Source organism: Taudactylus pleione, unplaced genomic scaffold (genome assembly GCF_031769625.1).
Source record: "Taudactylus pleione unplaced genomic scaffold, aTauple2 ptg000396l, whole genome shotgun sequence".
Lineage (NCBI taxonomy): Eukaryota > Metazoa > Chordata > Amphibia > Anura > Myobatrachidae > Taudactylus > Taudactylus pleione.
Window position 1 is genome coordinate 100,853 of NW_028284797.1, and position 19,367 is coordinate 120,219.

Here is a 19,367-nt window from a genome sequence, read left to right on the forward strand (position 1 = left end):
TATTATTATTATTATTATTATATTTCTAAAAGTCTAATAAAACATTTTTTGAGCTAAAAACAAAAGACTCAACAAAAGAGTAACTACTGCAAAAGTGGACCAGGTGGATGTATGCAAGCCACTCAAGTAATTTGGAAGGAAAGGGTAGGAAGGAAATGGGGCTGTATAGAGAGTAGTAGGTAAGATTGACACAGGACTTTTAAAGGTGCCCAAACAATGTCACTGGACCAGTGAGTTGAGCAACAAGATTATCATTCTATTTGGCAGCACATATGGGTTGTGAAATCAGATGTAATCTGCCATTCAATTCTTTGGTAACTAAGGGATCTTTTGATCATTGATGGGTCAGTGTATATATTCTGTTTTGTTATCTGGAATTTCTTTTCAAACCAGACATTGCAATATTGTGCCATCTGGCATCAGTTGTAATATTGGCCAGTTTTGTTTTGTTCAAGTTAATTGAGTAGGACATCACCTCTCTTCAAAAAGGGAGTCTCTTGGCTTTCTCAGACACCAGGGAGTTGGTATAAAAGCCTCAATACTGAGAAGATAAATGCTGTTCTAAGAGACATGGCTGAATTGCTATTTATTTAAACATCTCTGAATTTGTCCATGATATTTCCTAGTGCACAACTTTGCTGGTAATCAAATGAAAGTTACTGCACCATGTGTAACAGACAATGGTATTGGACAGCAGTTTGTTATTTTGCCAAATACTTCAATTAAGGAAAATAGGTTTCTGAAAATGCCAGTGTGGAAGGCTGAAATTATATTAGTTTTTCTAAATGGGAGAACATGTTTTGCACTTGTCAAGGTGATTGTTCTGGAACACAACTGATTACTAGAAATGAAATTGATTTAGACCACTGCTCTGTTGCCAGTCTGTCATGGTCTTGGTTAAAAATGACGGTAGCATTATTTATAAGTGCTTTGCTTCCATACAATTCCAGTCTACATTTTAATTATATGAATGTTGTCTTATTAGTACATCATCATCTCTTGATGCGGTCAGGTAATGGAATGCTCCCCTGCAGTCAGACAGTAGCCTCCTCTATCTCTGCTGCATTAAACTGTTCTAGTTACATTTTTACGTACAATTTTAAGTTTTTAAGTACAATTTGTAGTAGCCTAAAGTTGCAAAGCACAACCCTTGCCCACAGTATTACTGTTTTACACAACCACAAGCTAAGTACAAAAGTGCTAATTTCTAAGCAGGTAGGAGTGGATAGGTAGGTATGCCATACCTCAGTTATTGCAGGATGGCATTGGTTTGGTCTTTTTAGCCAAGGTTTTCCTGAGTCTCTCTGGCAGTGAGAGAGACATTTTTAGCCAAGTTGGTAAATCAAGTGTACAGTATGTGTAGAATACTGTTTCTCTATATACCTCTGTAATGAATTCATTTTTCAGTTAAAATTCTATTCAAAGGACTTATCTACAAATGCAAGGCACAAGATCTTGTCTAACATGTACAATAATGGGATTGTGCAGGATGACAACCTGCAACAAGTTTCCAAAAATGTTGTGGGACTACACCAATCAATTCAACTTTCGGATTTTCTATTTAGGTTTCCATTTAGAGTTCCAAATTTGTGTAGTTTACTGTATTTTAGCTACTTTATTTTCTAAAACCAACCCTTGCTTCCAAGCAATACTAATACAATATAAACGGGTTGGGTATGAAATCCTGGCTTTCGGGATGCCGCTGATCAGAATACCGACAGCGGCATCCTGACAGCCAGAATCCTGCCACCCATAAAGAACAACGGTAAGTGTTTTCCTAACCCCTTCCCTAACCCTCCCTCACTGGTGCCGAACTCTAACCTCCCCCCTAGTACCTAAGCCTAACCTCCCCCTCCCCGCACCCTAAACCTAACACCCCCTCCCTAGTGCCTAAACCTAACCTCCCCTTGCTGCACCCTAATCCTATCCCTCCCTTCCCAGTGCCTAACCCTAATGCTATAGTGCCTAACCCACACCCTAACCTCCCCCCTGATACTTACCTTCGGGATGCCGGCGGTCGGGATACTTGTGATGGAATCCCGACCTGTCGGGATTTTGGCACTAGTATTTAGACCGTCGGCATCCCACAGGTAAGTATCGGGGGGGAGGTTAGGGTTAGACCAAGTACACCCCATTTAAACACCCAAGATCCCATTACCTGCTGATATATATATATAGTGTATGTATATATATATATATATATATATATTATATATATATATATATATATACACAGTATATACCCTCACATATATATAAATAAATGTATGGGGATTGTTTATTGCATAAACACCTGCCAAAGAAGAAGTGTGGAAAGTTTTGTTTTTAACAACATTTTTGATATATTATTGGACTGAACAGCTTAAGAAAAAAAAAAGTTAAGAAAAAACTAGAGGTGTGCGGTTCAGTTGTACTCGGATATGTTCGGATCTCAAAAGTGGCATCATATTAGCTATCCGGCTGTCACGTGTTTTGGATAACCAATAATATAAATCCAAACTAATCCGAACTTGCGATAATTTGGCGATAAGAACCGAATAAAGCCAAACCCGCACATCTCTAAAATAAACCCTGCAGGGGGTCGGTTGGGTTAGGTTTTATATTTGGTTTTTACAAGAGAGGGACAAGTATAGGATATATAGATCTTGTATAAGTAGAACGTGTTATTGCTTAGGATCCTTTCTATGGATGTGTTGTTTAATCTGTACTGCTGAAAATACAAATACTATCATGGTTCTTGCTAATCCTCTGTTTTTTAAATACCAAATTAAATTTGAGGAGGTCTTAAAAATTTTTTTTGCACTATATGGTACTGTATCTTAATTAAATTTAAAGTTTAAAGACATTTGCCTTAAAATGAGAAGTCAATAATTAAGAAACATTTTAAATTATTTCCAAGATGAATTAAACTATAACAAAATACAATTTTTTATATACTAACATATAAAAAAACTTACAGCATAGTAAAATAATTTGATTCTGTAAGTAAAAACATACCATTTATACAAACACTTTGCAAATTAGCAATTGTGTAATTGATTTGTTTCAGGCACATTGTACTCTGTATCGCTATTTTGTGCTATCAATTCTGTGGTGAAGCTCTGAGGAGTGATATTGCCCCCAACTCAGGTGGATTTTATGGTAAATTAATCTGACAGGGATATAAAATTAGAAGTTTTGCTTCTATTAATTTGATTGAATTTTGGACAAAATGTTGCCTTTATCAGCGAATCAGTAATTCAAAATGATTCACAGATATGATCTGATTTTCAGGATTGACACTAACTAGCATTCAATCCAGAGCTATCTGTCAATCATTTTACAATTGTGTGTTACTGGCAGTTGGGGATGGTGTCAGTTGTATACTTTCCAATAAAGTGCTAGTGGTAATGGAATTTAAGCACCCCCATCTAGGGTATTGCAAGGTTCTCAATAGATCCTGGTCCCTGTGTCCACAACCAATCTGCATATATTGTTCCACTACATGAGCAATGTTCAAGATTTCACTAATATACAAGTAAACATTTGTTAATGATAGCTGTTAAAAATCACAAATTAAAAACTGCTAAATAAGACAAACATACTAGTCCAATAAACAAGTTTTTGTGTATAGCCTAAAATAAATGATATTTTGTAATTGGTCACTGTTAAACATTTGGGACATTTCTAGGGATAAATACTCAATTCTATTACTAGAACAGTGAATATGATCATGTATATGACCTTTTCCTACTCACCTATATAATTTTATATTACCTTTTTAGTTCTTCTGTCTTTTCTTTGTGCGGTCTATTTTCCTTTTTATATTGAGTCTATATCCCAATTTCCCTATATAATAAATCTTGGCCATTACCTACAGCAGAGGTTCCCAAATGCGGTCTTCAAGGCACTATAACAGGTCTCCATGGTTGAGCACAGGTGGTAAAATCAAATTGACGGAGGTACTAATTAAGTCACCAGTAGTCAAGCATGGATATATATGTAAAACCTGGACTGTTAGGGTGCCTTGAGGACCAAGTTTGAGAACCTCTGGCTTACGGTATGTGATGCTAATGTCCACCACTATGTATTGAGCAGCTTACTACTCAGACATGTATGGTCATACTCATAAATGGTCTGCAGACCAATCACCAATAACAAAGTTGAGAAACATCTGCTTGCATTTCCTGTGTGGGAGCAGCACATTGACATCACAAAAATGTGTTGATATGAATGTTACCCATTGTTTTTGCCATCATCAGAAAGTCTACTTCTTTCATCACTGAAATATCAGCCGGGGAGGCGTTACTGGTGAGGGATTACCAGCTCACTATTAGCCAACCTGTGGCTCTCCATTGAGGGCATGCTAAATGAATGAATACACACCAGGGCTCAAATTAGCTTACACTCTAATGCAGTAAAACATATGATCTAACACACAGTTAGTAACCACATTGCTGAGGTGCTGGCATCCACTTAGCCTTTACCCCCAGAGTGGTGGTTTACATTGTCACACTGTTACCAGCTGAGCATGGCTTGGAATACCTTTGAATCAATAGTTTAATGTACTAAGCTGAATGGGTTTATTAACCATCTGACTATTGCCTAGGAAAGAACAGTGACATCATAACTGGGGCAAAACCATTAATGGCAGTGAATTAGCACCATCAATGAAAAATCATTTGAACTCCGACCATTAATATATGCTAAACAACGATGGTTGATGGACATCTCAATTTAATTTTCTTTTCCTACTCGGACCGCAGAGAAAAAGTCAGCTGGGATCTTGTTCTGAGAGACAAAACTCATTCAACTGAGTACACTCGCTTAGTATTACACCTTGTACAAGAGAAGATAGCTGACAGCTCAGCTGCCTCTGCCTGTGCCACAGAGATCAGGGCATTGTAGGAGAGAATAAGGGCACCTGCTCATGTAGCATCTTCAGAGTTTAATCACTTTATTATGAAAGGTGAGAGACATTCCCCTTTCACTTGTATTTGAACAATTATAGCGAAACAACGTTTTTTTTATTTATTAATACTGAATGAAATAAATATGAAATATGTACTGGATTTTAATATGTGAGTAAATATAGGGCAAACTAAAGATTAAGATAAATACAGTATAAATAATCAAAGTAGGCATTGCTGGTGAACTGCGCCAACGCTATGTACCAAAATACAGGAAATTATTTATAGGACACAAAATGTTTTAGTGCTGCACTAGATGGTTGTCCTAGGTCGCGTCATGTGGAATGCCTAATACTACTGAGGTTCAGTAGACCTCTCTGTAAAAAAGGTGCAAAATGTGTATTTTGCAAAATGAAGGACAAAACTTCATCACCTTAGACAACCTTCCCTTTCATTTAGTACATTTTTTCACTTCTCTGATTAACTTCATGCAAAGTGTGCCTAGACAGACCCGAAGACAGCTGAACTGGAGCAATAATCAAGTCTTTATACACAGTATATTTTATACACTAAAATGAACATTCCTAAAAATGTGCCCAGTGAAATTCTTTATCGCATTAGCATGATCTTGCTCTGCAAACAGAAATATTGTTGCTTCATCACCCTGTAACATTATATGCACTTGTTTGATTTAAATCACTCTTCATAACTCCTCTGAAAACACTGCCATCTTGCCACAGAAAACTAGACATGTGTTTAGAGAACATGTTTGGGTGCAGTTATGCAAAGTAATGTGCATCACGGGACTACTGTATGGTTATTTGGGGCCAAATACCAGCCATTCTGAGTTTCTTAAACAATCTACTCAATGTGCAGAGTAGCGAAGAATATTCCTATGCTTGCACCGATAGTGACCTCACATCACGAATAACATCCTCAGGTGCTTACCCCTAGAACAATCCAGGAAGTATAAGTACAGTATCAGGGGGCTGTAAGCTCCTTTTATAGAGTGATAAATATATGACATTTGTTAATGCTAGTTTTAACTTCCCTGTATTGCGATTGGTGTGATTCTGTAAGGACAGAATGGTGAGACAAAACTGCAAACTGTAAATTGATCAAATTTGTCCAAATGAAAGAATTTTTAAATCAATTCACCCTTCTCTACTACAGCAAAACCTCTCAAGTGTCACTGATTAAGCAGCTTTTGTCTCAGTTTTATGGTAAGATCCAATTGACATGTATGTACCAGAATGACAACTGCAAGTGCAGCATGTCATGATATGGAAAAGGCTTTTCTTCCACATATATTTGTTAGTGATATAACATATAATTCATGTTGCTTCATCTGAAATGTCAGGCTTAGTGGCCCTTTAAGTGCTCCAGTGACATTAAACACATATATGAGATTTTAAAGATGACACATACCTGAATAACCCGTTATATCCATTGCTTTTAGATTCCGACACTTTATTACGGTTAAGGTCAGGCGTCCCGCAGTAGGAAGATAACATAGCGAAAACATGATTTCTCCAAGATCCACACTTTCCTTAAAGATATAAAATGAAATAATGAATCATCCTGTAAAGTATTTTTAACACTATCAAGATGAGACACTCCACTACTGACAACTAAGATTTGTAGTTTTACAACTTTTTAATGCATCAGTTCAAAACGATGAGTCACAACATCAGTTAGACTTGTCATATATGGATATTAAAGATGTACTTAGTATTCATTCACTCTGAGTGCTGCTGGCTGGCTTATGCTTCTTATAATAACGCCAGGGACAGCTTACCATATATTACTCCAGAGGTGAGGGAGGGGAATAAGTTACTACAAGGGTGAGTGAGGGGTTGTATTTCTACACAGGTGAGGGAGGGGAATGTCGAATGTGTTACAATACAGGCAAGTGAGGATAATGTTTTACTATAGAAGTGAGGGAGTGGAATGTGTTGGTACACAGGTGAGGAAAGGTAATGTTTTGCTATAGCAGTGATGCATTACTATAGAGGTGGAGGATTAATGTGTTACTGGAGATTAGAGATGGAAATGGAAACAGTAAATATCTAAAATCTACCCGGGTGAAGCTGGGTACATCTGCTAGTATGTATCTTACTGCTTATGAAATATATACATGTAATTGAAACCAATTAATTAACATTTTCAAAAATGTAACAATGTTTTAAACATCACATGGGAAGAAAAAGAGCAGCATTATAATGTCATTACCTAAGATGATACGAATGTAGTTGTGTAGGCACTGGGAGCTGTGAAGGAAGAGGTAGGGAGGAGGACTAGAGGACGGATGGAAGGGGTGAAGGAAGAGTTGGGGCCCGGGGAAGGAATTGCTCACTCACTCAGTGTGACTGTGATCCATTCCGAGCAGCAGTGGCAATGTCAGCTCACTAAAAGTTAGTGGGGTCTATCTACTAAGCCTTGGAAAGAGATAAAGTAGAGAGAGATACAGTACCAACCAATCAGCTCCTGTCACTTTACAGGCTGTGTTTGAAAAACTACAGTTAGGAACCTATAGGTTGGTACTTTATCCCCATCCACTTTATCTCTCTCCAAGGCTTAGTACATAGACCCCAGTGACAGTTATCTGCAACTGTTATGTCATCTAGGTAGCTAGATCTTGCTGAATCCAAGGTCCACGCAGAGGTTACAAGGGTGACTATCCAGTGGGAGGGACCAGTCAAGTTTAAGCAAATGAACAGAAAGTCTTTAGCAGGGGTGATAAATTGTTTCAACTGGGGAGACGCTTAACGGTTTTCAGTGTACATTTGATTGCCGCACACAGAGTATCTCATAGCACGCTGAAGGAGATGGGACGCCTGTTTCAGATGGGTTTTTTGCACCCAGTATGAGGCTGGTTATAGCTGCTGATGTAAGAAAAGTGGGCGGGATAAGCTTCCACATGATGTTTTAGTATACATGGGCGGATTCTCACATTACCGTAATTTAGTAAGCAGGCAGCCGAAGCAAGACGCAAATGTGGCCGACTCGGAATCAAACCCTTTATATCTATATATTTAGTATTTTTCTGCTCTAACTTCAAATTAATTATATTTTTCTTTAATATAAATAATAATGGAGACAGGTAACACAATAAATACAAATGCCTAAAAACAACAGAAGAAGTTTTATTCAAACACATGAACATAATACATCATGCTGCAAAGCCACTAGAAATCAGTAAAAAAAAAAACTGTGCAAAACATAAAGAACAAATACCATCTAGTATAATGTTATGTTACAGTTAAAAGTAATATTGCCTCATGCTTACCTTTATAGTGGATTTAATGGCTGGGCCACAGTTTAAATTAGGGATGTGCAGGCTCGGATAGGTTCGAGTTTGCACGCCGAGTTCGGATTTTTCCCTCCAAAAAAACGATACTCAGAAAGAGGCAAAACGTCATCTTGCATGGACAAACATCATTCTTGGACTTTGTCCAGGAATGATGATGTTTGTCCATGCAAGATGACGTTTTGCCTCTTTCTCAGTTCCGTTTTTTTGGAGGGAAAAATCCGAGCTCGGCGTGCAAACTCGAACCTATCCGAGCCTGCACATCCCTAGTTTAAATATCTTTCTACTGCCTCCTCACTCAGTGCTGCACTGCCGCTCTGATAAGGGAACTTCTGGGGCAGTCAGATCATGCTCTCTAGCCTCTGCGCTGCACAACAGAACTGTGTGCGAGTATATAGCCGGGAGCATACAGGTGCACATAGCTGTATGCCACTGTTCTCCTTCAGAGATAGCGCTGGTTGGGCCACTTGTCATTGTACAGTGGTAGGAGGCAGTGGGCGGGGCAATATTGCCTCACGGGACATATTTTGCTCACCCCTAGGCTAAGGAGACTGAGCTAGGGGAAGACAGGACAGAGCAGAAAGGAGGAGTGAGGGAGCCAGGGGAACGCAGGACAGAATAGAAAGGAGGAGTGACAGCACCAGCGGCAGGCGGAACAAAGCAGAAGGAAGGAAGGACAGAACAGAGGATGCTGGCGGCCATTGAATTCCGGACACCAGTGGGGACATCTCTGCTATGTACTGCTGAGGCTTGGGAAACAATTCCCTGTAATCAGTGGTGGACAGAATAAAAAATAATGTGACCTAGTGATGGCCATTGACCATCGATGATTAACAAACACTGATGGTTAACCATCGATGACCTATGGTTTTGTCATTGATGGCGGTGGGGCCATCGATGGCACAGAGCCAAACACTGTTATTTTACCCACTCCATGTGCCGGGACATGGAGCTTAGCTCACCCCTGCAGGGGTATTCAATATGGGAGCGAAAACTATGTTTTTGCGTTAATATCGCACCTATGATGTAATTATCGCAGGTTTTAGTTTTACACCGTATTCAATTTCATAGACTTTTCGCAGGTTCGAAAAGTCTTTGATAAAAATCGGGGATAACTTTTCATCATTGAATAGGTGTCGAAAAAAAGTGCAGAATTGGGGTTTAGGGGTGCAGGCTAAAAAAAAATAGCCTGCACCCCAAGGAATGACATTTAAAAAAGAACTGTGTCAAAAAAAGTTTTAAAAAAAAATAGGGACACCCCAAAAAATGTATTTCAAAATTGAGGTGAAAAAAAAAATGGGAAAAAATTGTTTAAGAATAGGGAAATAGGTTCAGGGCTATTCTGCATGTATGCGGCAGATGTTTTCTAGAATAGATTTATAGCGGCAGGTGCACAATTGCAGAATTTTTAAAAACTTACTTTAGGGACATCAAAATATGCTAGTACCCATTTTCATGTACCCCAAATTTGATGGGACCACTTAAAAAAAACGAAAAAAATAACCTAAGTGCTCTTCTGCATCACTTCTTCAATGTCGAGAAAAAACACCTGCTGCGGCTATTTAAATCCCCAACTTTCAATTACAGGCTAAAACGGGGGTACCCATAGTGATCCCCCATGTTTTTACAACTTTAGGGGGGTCCTACAATTTAAGGAAAATTTTGTAACTTTACGCAAATCCCACTTCGCAAGCTCCCGTTTTCGTTAGTTTCATATTGAATACGGGGATAAGCGGGCGCGCGCCCGATACTTTAACCCAGGTAAAAGCTCAGATATGAAACTTCGCTGTCGAAGTTTACGTTTCATATTGAATACCCCTCCTGGTGGAGAAGGCACCTGGAGCGTGAGTCCCACTGGCTCCGCCCTCACTACGCACCTGACTGTAAAGCAGAAGATGTTGGAGATATTTACTGCTTTGTCAACAACAGCACTTACAGTAGCTGTCCCTATAGCTTTCTCTGGGGCAGTGCTTAGAGGACATTTAACAAGCTCTAAAAAGCTTAGCTAACAATGCCTTCAGATGGCATTAGTCTGTTTTTACCCTAAGAGGGAAGCCTGGCTGCTGAGGGATCTTCTCTCACAGATGGGCTGGACTCTCTTTTGATGCATATCTCAAATGTTTTACTTTGCGCATGTGCGGCCTAGTGGACATGCATAAGCAATTGTGCAGCAGGGTGCAAACTTGCAAATAAACTTATAGCGACAGCTGTCACTTAACTTTTTATTCATACTATCTGAGCTGTTCTGTTGAATGGCCCTTGATAAATTGACCTGAAAATACAATCCAATTTACCACAATATGCGGCTGCAAGGAATGTTAATTTACTAAAAGACTGCAGGTCTCAGCCATCATCACCATATACACACATACAGTACACACAGATACAGTGCTATGCAACATCAATATAATCATGTGTTATATATTATTCATTACACAACCCCAAACTCTAAGAAGTTTGCCAGTGTGGATTATTTATCATTACCATGCTATTTATTATCCAAACATTGGAAATGTACTGCACTAGGACCTGCTGCAGTTCTGTGGATGCCTGACCTCCGACATGCGTTAATGCGCAGGTGCGGCTTCTCCGCGCGTCTTTCTTCTATGGCGTTCTGCATGATAGAAAGTGCCCTTAAGGCTCTCCACCTTTAAATGCCATACACAGCCCCCATAAGTCTGCTAGTTATCCTGTACCACCACTGCTTACACTGGGGAGCGTACCATTGCATACCACCAGGATTTATGCTCAGCTATTGCCCGATGCACTACAATGCCCAGCATACCTAGGTGCTCAAGGCTGCATCCAGCACCCTATTGACCTGTACCTGTTTAATCCCTATATCTAAAGCCACCTGTATTTCTGCCTGGCTAGTGAGCTGGTTAAGTTGCCTCACGTGTGAACTAACCACCACTCGCACACCTGCTGTGAAATCACCCAGCACACAACACTCAGTACTTCCAGGGCCCAGAGTACAGCCAAGAGTCACTCTGATAAAAACTCTGCTAATAGGTTATGGGCCCAGAGTGTTGCCCTAGGTCACTCTGCTAAACATTCTGCTAATAGACAATTCTCACCTCTTTAACCACACCTTATTCTCCATTGGATGCATTCACTAACTTTACCTGATTCAAGCATTAATACATTTTTTTATATATATTTTATCACATTTACCATAAGCCATGTCAAACTTTGCATATAATTTTGGCAAGAGGTAAAAAATGGCCCCACTAGCTATTAAATGTTGCACCTAACTTGTATTTTTTATGAAAACGCAGGTAAAAATAAAACAATTTAATTTTATGGGGTTATTTAATTAGATACGATGGCCGTTCCAGAACAACACATCGCGGTTAGCAAAATCATTAATTTTGTCTCGTTCTCCATATAAGTGTGTAAGAAAATTAGTGATGTTACCGGTTCTGTAGGTTCAGATACAGTATGTGAGCAGTTGAGCATCACAGTAATGCTCTGTGGCACATCCTGCGGATTGAATTGCCTCCTGTGTAATCGTATATATTTGTGTTTATATTTGACTTACCAATCATGTGCTGCTTCTTGTGTTTCAAGACGCTGAAAGCATTTAACACACTTAATCACGCTTAAAAATGTCCATTGAGCTCTATAGGAATGCATTGTATACATATCCAATAGATAGGAGGTTCTCAAACTCAGTCCTCAGATCCCCACACAGGTCACGTTTTGCAGGTCACCGAGCAGGTGCACAGGTGTATTCATTACTCACTGACACATTTTAAAAGATCCACAGATGGAGCTAATTATTCCACCTGTGATTCTGTGAGGAGACCTGGAAAACCTGCACTATTTGGGGTCCTGAGGACCGAGTTTGAGAACCTGTGCAATAGATGTTAACTGGCATGGTGCTGTATTTTTACGATTTCCATTTCTGTCAATGGGCCGCTCATTTCTATAAGTACTGTACTGTATGCTTAATGTAAAAAATCCATTGAAATGAATAGACCATTGAATTTGATAGGCCATTTATATGAATGGAACTCACAAGCATTGATAATCTTTTTTTATCATATAAAGGCTCATTTAATCTCTAGTTATGTGTGATGTATCAAACCAGGGAATCCCTCCACCTTCTACAAGCCAATCGTGTCACAACTAGTGTGGATTGCAAGAATTCCCATATATTATAAATAAAGAACATTTCCCTTGAATTATGCATGATGGACCACAAGAGTAGATTACATATTTTAGGCCATTCCTTTTGATTACAATTTTTTCCCATTAAAATTTAATTTCCTCTATACTGTATATCTCTTTAACAATCTTTAGAAAGTTTTTTAGAGTAAATATAAATAAACCCCATAACCATGTTTGCAACCTGAGGAATGTCAGGTGAAATAAAGTTCATTGCAAGTTATAGACGCTATTTATTGAAGATCACAAAGTAATATTTATGTTTTTGATTCTATTTGCAATCTCTCACATCAAAAAAAGCTACTGCGGTAGCATAAATTGGTTTCAGCTGTCAGAGTGATGTGAAGCAAGTCAAAATCATGGACGTGAATTTTCTACAAATCATTGGTCAAAGAACAAAAAAGACATAAAAAGGCTTTTCGATATTGACAGAGTACATGATTTTTTAAAATAGACAAATAACAGTCACATGCTTTATGATATGTGTAAAAATACTATTTAAATCCCTTGTAAGACCTCATGATTTTTGATTAAAATTATTAAGGAATCTACCAATTTACCAACACATCATGGGTGTTTCTACTGATGTGGTGTTCGATTTTCCTGAAAACCGAACACACCCTAACTTTGGGGATCCGAGACTAAAAGAGTCCTGTCTCAGATCACTTTTGGGGTCCGAGTAGAACCGAACTCCGGCTAGAGTCTGCTGTAAATTCAGAACTCAGATTTAAAAACCCAATTTTGGGTTTTAGATTGCATGTAAACAGGTCCAAATTACATGATTTTAGATGTTTTTATCAATTTTAAAGAAATCCAAATCCAAACCGGAACCAAAACACTTGGGATTGGTTTTGCCAAAAGCATAACTTTTTGAGGGTGGTTTTGCCAAAACCAAAACACAGGGGTCTGCGCACATCTCATATACTGTGTGTGGGGTGTGTGAACTACACATGGGCCCCTGGGTTGAAGCCCACATCACACATTCTGCCCCCATACAGTATACTTACCTCTCCCAGAAATCACTGTAAAAATGGCACAGGCGCCTTTTCACCAGAGATCTGCACATGCATAGTAGAGAAATCACTGGGGAAGTAACACCATCACTTTTGAGAGTGGAGGGTCCACAGAAAGGCTGCACATGGGCCCCCTCTCTCATAAATCGCCTCTGCAATACATTCTGACATATTGCTAGGAAGGGATAATCAGACAGTACACATCTACCCAGGCTTGGAAGGCCCGGTGGGTGGGTTCCACTGCTTCATGCCCTGCCTATGGGATATGGGGGCGGGGATGTTTGAGGGAACGCTGCCCAGCATGTTCTGTGTGTGTCAGAACACAGGGGCCCCGCTGGTGAACTGTTTAATTAGTGCCAACTAGTTCCTACTCTCAGAGCCGTCCCTAACCAATTTAAAGCCCTGGGTAAGATTTTGGCTGGTGCTCCCTAGCACTGCCGCCATTTCCGCCTCTGACCCAGTACCCCTCTCTCAGCACAGCACCCATCACCCAGCAGCACAGATCACAGAAGAAGCCAGCAACACTCCACCCCTCACCCATAAAAATTCTCATCCACAGAGCAGTAAATAGACATTTTGGTGCCATGTGCCAGCAAGAGCATTGGCTCACCCACTCCCCATATTTTCAAAAGGGACAGCTTGCATCGAAGGGACGTGCACACCAAAAAGAGGCGTGGCCACACAATAGTATCCCCACTTTAAATTACACTGCACAGTAGTGCAACCTTATTCATATTACATCACAGGTTAGTGTCCCTTATTCACATTTACATCACACAGTAGTGTCCTTATTCACATTACACAACATGTAGTGTCTCTTATTCAAGTTATGCCATACAGTAGTACCCCTTTACCTTGTACACGTTATGCCTCACAGTAGTGTCATTTATTAACATTACACCACACAGTATTGCTCCTTAATCACATTCCACCACGCAGTAGTGCCCTTAATACACATAATGCTGCACAGTAATGCCCAACATTTTGCCACAGATTAGTAATGTCCTTATACACATAATGCCACACAGTAATGCCCCTTACAAATGATGCTCCACATGAGTAATGCCCTTATACACATAATGCCACACAGTAGTGCCCCTTACACATTATGCCACACATTATTACACCCAACTTCCCCGCTCACCCTGCACAGCGCTCACCCAGCCAATAAAACAGTGATCTTGTCACCTCAGCCTGTCTAGACTCTGCAGATATTGAAGCCTTCATGCTTGCGCTCCTCACTATATGTTCAGACTCAGTTTGGCACTTTGTGTCTCCCTGCAGACAGCATCAACCTGCTGGACTCCACAAAAGCCCATGGGAGGAGAAGCTGCTACGGCTGGGCATGCGCAGCTGCCCTCCACCAGCTGGGAGCTGCTGCTGCTGGGCATGCGCAGCAGCCCTCCTCCAGCAGCCATTTTTGTTACTGCCCACTGCCCCCACTGTCTCTGCTCCCTGCTTCTGCTGCTGCCGGACGTGTGAGCTGTCACCCAATCAGAGCTGAGCTAAGAGCTCCAATCGCAGTAAGGCAGTCAGAGCAGAGCCGCTGGTGCCGTCCGCCTGGACGTGTTGTGTGTGTGGGGGGGTATGTATTCATATTATCTGTATTATATGTGGGTCACTGATGGTCATTATACGGTGGTCACTGCTACGCTCTCTGCATTATATGGTGGTCAGTGTGACTCTCTCTGTTTTAAAAAAGCACAGTGACTTGCGGGTAGCGGCATTCGTGAAAGGAAGACACTACCCAGTGAGAGGAGAGATCCCTCTGCTTTAAGGTGCAGTGCCATCAGGCCCGATCAGTGACCGCTACTACCAGGTATCAGCGGACCCCAGCCATTGTGGCTTCACCATTCTACTCTCAAAGTAATTCAGTGTGTACTCTGATGATCTAATTTAATCCTGCAATACGGTACTGTGTATATTGCTCCATTCACCATATTCCTCCATTTACTACTGATTCACTTGTGACGTTGAGCTTTACACAGTGAGCTGACTTTGGGCCTGATTCAAAATGGATCGCAACAACAACAGCGTACGCATAGCGGTGCGCAGGTTAGCATTGTGATCGCACTGTGATCACGAGAGCAGAAAGAAAGCCATCGCAGAATGAGTGATGGGACATCAGGATTTGGGGGGGGGGGTGACAGGGGAGTGGTCAGAGAAATGCAGGCATGCCTGTCCCTTTGAACGCCGTTACATGGACGTGCATAAATTAGCCACTGCGACGGCATACGTAGCTTGAGTACTCACTGCGTGCGATGAGACTTGCAATTTCTGAGACAGGTCAGAGCTGCTGTAATTCTGCTTTAGGGTCCGATGTTACCGATGTATGCGCAGGACTGCATGGCCTTATAGATATGAGAAAGCGGTAGTGGGCGTCTCTATGCTGGCTGAGCAGTTGCAAACATTAGCATATTTTCATAGCAGAACTGCGTGCGTAATCGCAGCTGCGATCGCAATTGTGATCCATAATGAATCAGGCCCTTTGTCCACTAACTGCACCATTTCCTTACTAATCCGCTGAAGCTGCATACTAACAAACAATACTGCGGCTGTTTTCCCTATTGATGCAGGACTTGGTCTATACATCTTTTTGACCTATGGCCACAGGTTTAATAATTTTAGCGCTGTCATCTGCATGCACTCATTTATATGTGTCCATTGGTATTCCCTTTGTGCATCATACATTATGTATTTTAGGTATTTTTATTTACCAGCTGTATGCATTAATAATTTATGCACACTGCATTTATTTTATTTAATAAATTATCTTCATTTCTATCTGCATGCGCTCCCAGTTTCTTTTTTGTACTGTATCTATTTAGGGGCTAGCCACCCCATCTGGTGAGCTGCGTTCAGATTTAAGGTTATCACATGATTTACTGAAGCGCCTAGTTGTTTGTTGCTGTTTCTCTCTGTATTATCTGGGGGTCACCGTGATGCTTTTTGTATTATATTGTGTTCACTGCAATGCTCTCTGTATTATATGGTGGTCACTGAAATGTTCTCTGTATTATATGGCGACCCATTGCATATGCTTAGAAAGCAGAGAGGGCCCTCCAGAGAATGCTCCAGCATTGCTGGGACACAAATAAGTCCTGCTTCCTTAAATGACACTACCCTGCGATGGTGGTAATTACATACTGTAACATAATATGTACACAGTGTGAATATGCTATTGTGCGTACTTCTACTTTAAGTATACATGTGTCTGTCTTTCTGTCTGGATATGTATCACACTAACTTTTCATGCTTTTTTATTAGTTTTTATTTATGTACTGCTGGTTTTACTGAGCTGCCTTTATTTTAAGTGTCTTATTTTGACTTAAACAGAATGTAAAAGTTAGTTAACACCACCTGGGATAGTGTCTATATCAGAACTTCCAAATCAATGCCGCGCACTTCTATTCAAGGTAGGAAAGGCCTTCAAGGTTGTTTTTTCTGCAACACTAGCACTATACTGTAGCTCATTTACAAGCAGATTTATCAAAGAGCTTATTTTTGCTTTTCTTTAAACAAACAAGGGTTACTGCAGTTGCATGGGGAAGTCGATTGTGGTGGCGTGTGTACTGACACAGTACCTGTTCTGTTATTGCCATCTTAAAATTTAAATAATTCAAAGGTTTCAAAATATTTATTTATATTATTTTAATTAAAGCCTTTTTGTTCTTACAAATGATACTGAAAAGAGAAAACCCAATCCTTGGGAGTTGTGAAAACCCCTTTCTTACCTCTCCAGATGAGAGGTGGGGGCGGTATCATGCTATCAAGACTGAGAGCATCAAAGGCCAGCGCCATACTCTCAGGCCCTGGCTAAGGTGGAGGAGCAGCTGTTGTCAGCTTCACAGGTAAACTTTTCTTTCCCTGGATCCATCTTACTTTTTGCCTCCTTTGTCAATTATAATACCCCAAGGCTTGGTGCAAGAATCCCATCTCTTCTCTAACTATACTACTTCTTCAGTGCTGATAACTTCCATTTTAATAACTGTTTTCATCTTCCTCTGCCTGGATAATATGATAACTTCATTGACTGATTGGCAACATGAAGTTTGAAAACATTGGTTTTAAGCTGGGTAAATACTAAACTATGTGTATCCAGTGCAATATCACGAGCAGCAGGACTTGGATGGGGTGCCGGCATCAGCCGATGTCAGGAGCGACAGCGGAGGCCATGCTGCATTCAGCTGCATCCCCTCGCTGACAATATCGGCCGTCGGACCGGCATACAGGTCCTTCAAGCGATGTCGCTGATGATGCGCGGAAGTGCGCATCGTCAGCGACAAAGTGGGTACACACTGGCCAATGTGCCCGATATGTCGTCCAATCCTCCGGATTTCTATACCTAGAGCTACCCTTTAGAGATGGACCACTGCTCAACAGCCAGTGCTGTGGAATTATTGTCATATATAAAACTCCTATTTTCCTATAAATTGTGAAATTGCAAGCAGAGCTCTATTACCCCTTTGTCTGACTATTAATGCTCCATCTTGATTTATTACTGAGGTTTTCCCCTAAGATCGATACAATGAAGAAAAGCTGTTATGTAAAGATAAGTAGAACATTTGCTACTGGATGGATTTGTTCTGATCACATTTTTACCCATGTTTTAGGTTGTGGTGGTAAATACAGTATCAGGCATTTATTTCATTTATGAGAGGAAAAGAGGTAACGGCGTAGGGTGTGTAACCACCTTAAACATAATTTAATCACTATAAAACCGTGTGAATTTTAGATAAGATTTAATCTATATTTAATATAAATAATATAGAACTAGCACATATAAATTAAATCTTAAAAACAAGGTTATATTAGTATAGTACATCCTAGAGAGAAGATTTGTATGGATACATTTCAAGTGATAAACAACACCTGTATGTGGAGTAGCTCAATCCATGAGATAGATTGCCTGAAAATATTAGGCTCCATCACTGAGAAATGTCACTTTATAAATGTAGTATGCGCAGATATATTTACCGCTGCCGCTAGATTCAATCTTATCTAAAATTCACACGGTTCTTTAGTGTTTTCATTTTGGTGATTATTATATGTTTAAGGTGGACACACACCCTGCACCGTTACCTCTTTGCTTATTATTTGTTATTTCCAAGGTGACTATCTTGGTTACACGGCAGCAACTAGGTGTGCATATTGTATATAAATGTTATTATAACTTTTTAGGATATTATTAGAATTGATTACTGTTAATTTAAGGTGACTCTAGGTAGCACCACATTTTATTATACATTTCTCTATGTTGATTCATTTTATTCAATTAAGCTCCTTGCACTGAATCACCATTTGAACCTGCTCATCCATGATCGGTAGCAGGATCAGTGGGATGTGAAAAGGCAGAAGAAAAGTTTTTGGTAAAGTTTTTCAAAAAGTCAAAAAGCAGATGGTCTGCGATGTGCAGAGCCTGAGGTGAGCTTAAGAGGCAGTTTTTAAGCTCCCATCTGGTACTGCAAGTACTAGCATATTTTATAAAATTGAAATTACCCCAATGCCAGGAAGCCTGACTTATAATTTACATACTTTATGATAAGACTGAATCTATTCTAATCCATGCTGATTTGCATGAAACACACAGAAAAGATCAAACACAAACACTACTTTATATTAAATGATCTGTAAAAGCAGTGATTTTATGCCATTGGAAAATTTTCTTTTTTGTGCAGATAACCTGTACGGATAATGCTTCATGGTCCAATACTTACACATATTAAATAACTTTTCACTCAGGTCAATTAAATAAAGATGCAACCTGTTAAAAATAATTAGTTAATATAACACCTCTTAAAGTTATTTTATTTCTTTCTGATGTATCAATGTATATTGGTCCATATTTTTTTTTAAATGAGTAGCAATTCTTTACTAATGTATTTACTAGGGATGTGCGCCGACCCCCGTGTTTTGGTTTTGGATCTGTATCTCCTTCAAGGTTTTGGATCTGGATCACCTTTGCGTGTTTTGGTTTTGCATCTG

The 19,367-nt window shown here is 39.9% G+C and overlaps 1 protein-coding gene across 2 annotated transcripts in view; it reads right to left on the reverse strand.

Moving 5' to 3' along the window:
* SYT6 (synaptotagmin 6) overlaps positions 1–19,367 on the reverse strand; it is a 436,226-nt gene that overhangs the window by 40,146 nt on the left and 376,713 nt on the right. For both annotated transcript variants that reach the window (XM_088446286.1, XM_088446287.1), the window contains one exon: positions 6,318–6,438. In XM_088446286.1, coding sequence (XP_088302412.1) covers positions 6,318–6,438 — 121 coding nt within the window. The remainder of the gene's footprint in view (positions 1–6,317; positions 6,439–19,367) is intronic.